We start from the raw sequence: 1,075 nt of genomic DNA, 5'->3' as shown, positions 1-1,075 counted from the left end.
GTGTGTGTGTGTGTGTGTGTGTGTGTGTGTGTATGGCGGCAGGGAGGCAGTGGTCGTGGTGGTCATTGTGAGAAAGGAGGGGGATAGCCCAGTGAGTGGTTTATCTGAGAAGGACGGATGGTTGTGAGAGGGAGAGGTGGGAATGGAGAGGTTGGCCCAAGGAATAGTCCAAATGTGGGAAGGGGAGAGGAGAGGCCCCAGTTAAGATCTGGGGCAAAGCAGAACTAGGGAGAAGTGGAACCCTTTCTCCTGGGATGGAACCCCAGGGCTCAGGAGTACAAGCCGGATCCGGGTTAGTGAGCAAGATAATCTCTCTTCCGGGTGCCAGGGGGTATACATCCTGTGTCTTGGGTCTTGGCATGGCCTACGAGAGCTTGATGGTGGTGTTTGGGCCCAGATCCCTGGAGAGAGAAGAGAAGTCAGGGGTGACATTGTCCAGTGAGGACCCTCTCATCCCTCTGTAAACTGGACCTGGACATGGGAGGGGTGGGCCTTGGGAGGGTGTGACTGAGGGATGGGGACATGGGGTGGGCAGGGGGCAGGTGGAGCCTGGGCACCCAAGAAGGGAAGGGGCCACCCTACCTCTCGTGGTTCCACCTACCTCTCATGGAACCACTCCTTGGGGTGGGAGAAGTTGGGGCTGGTGCCATTTCCGACATCTTTTGGCCAGGCTTCACTCAGGTACTTGGTGGTCTCGTGGGTGCTGTCCAGGTGGTCATGTTGCAGGTGGTCCTGGGGTCGCTGCTCCACTGGCCCCCCAGGCTTGATTTCCCAGCCATCTGGGGGCTCCACAGGCATTAGGGTGCTGCGGCCATCCTCCCAGGACCCTGGCCCCTCATCGTAGAACAGGAGGCTTCGAGAAGGCACTAAAGAGGGAGCTTGGGGTGAGCCAAGGTGCCAAGAGGCTCCCTCCCCATCCCGGCCACATTCATAGCCTCATAGGTATGGACATGGGCCCTGGAATCTTACAGGCCTGGATTTGAATCCCAGCTCTAACAATTCCAGGTGAGTCATGCCTTTGTTTTGACCTTTCTGAGCCTCAGTTTGTTCATCTGTAAAATAGGGATACTAGGAC

General features: G+C 57.1%; 1 protein-coding gene across 1 annotated transcript; it reads right to left on the bottom strand.

Moving 5' to 3' along the window:
* Nucleotides 1-6: 6 nt before the first annotated feature.
* Nucleotides 7-988, bottom strand: LOC105310578 (cyclic AMP-responsive element-binding protein 3-like protein 1). Its single transcript, XM_011386736.2, has 3 exons — nt 970-988; nt 602-866; nt 7-401 (listed from the first exon to the last, which is right to left on the bottom strand). The coding sequence occupies exons 2-3, from the start codon at nt 796-798 to the stop codon at nt 365-367; spliced, it is 234 nt and encodes a 77-aa protein (XP_011385038.1). The 5' UTR covers nt 799-866; nt 970-988; the 3' UTR covers nt 7-364.
* Nucleotides 989-1,075: the final 87 nt, after the last annotated feature.

The sequence above is a fragment of the Pteropus vampyrus genome, unplaced genomic scaffold (assembly GCF_000151845.1).
Source record: "Pteropus vampyrus isolate Shadow unplaced genomic scaffold, Pvam_2.0 Scaffold6485, whole genome shotgun sequence".
Classification (NCBI taxonomy): domain Eukaryota; kingdom Metazoa; phylum Chordata; class Mammalia; order Chiroptera; family Pteropodidae; genus Pteropus; species Pteropus vampyrus.
This window is presented reverse-complemented; position numbering and strand designations above follow the sequence as displayed.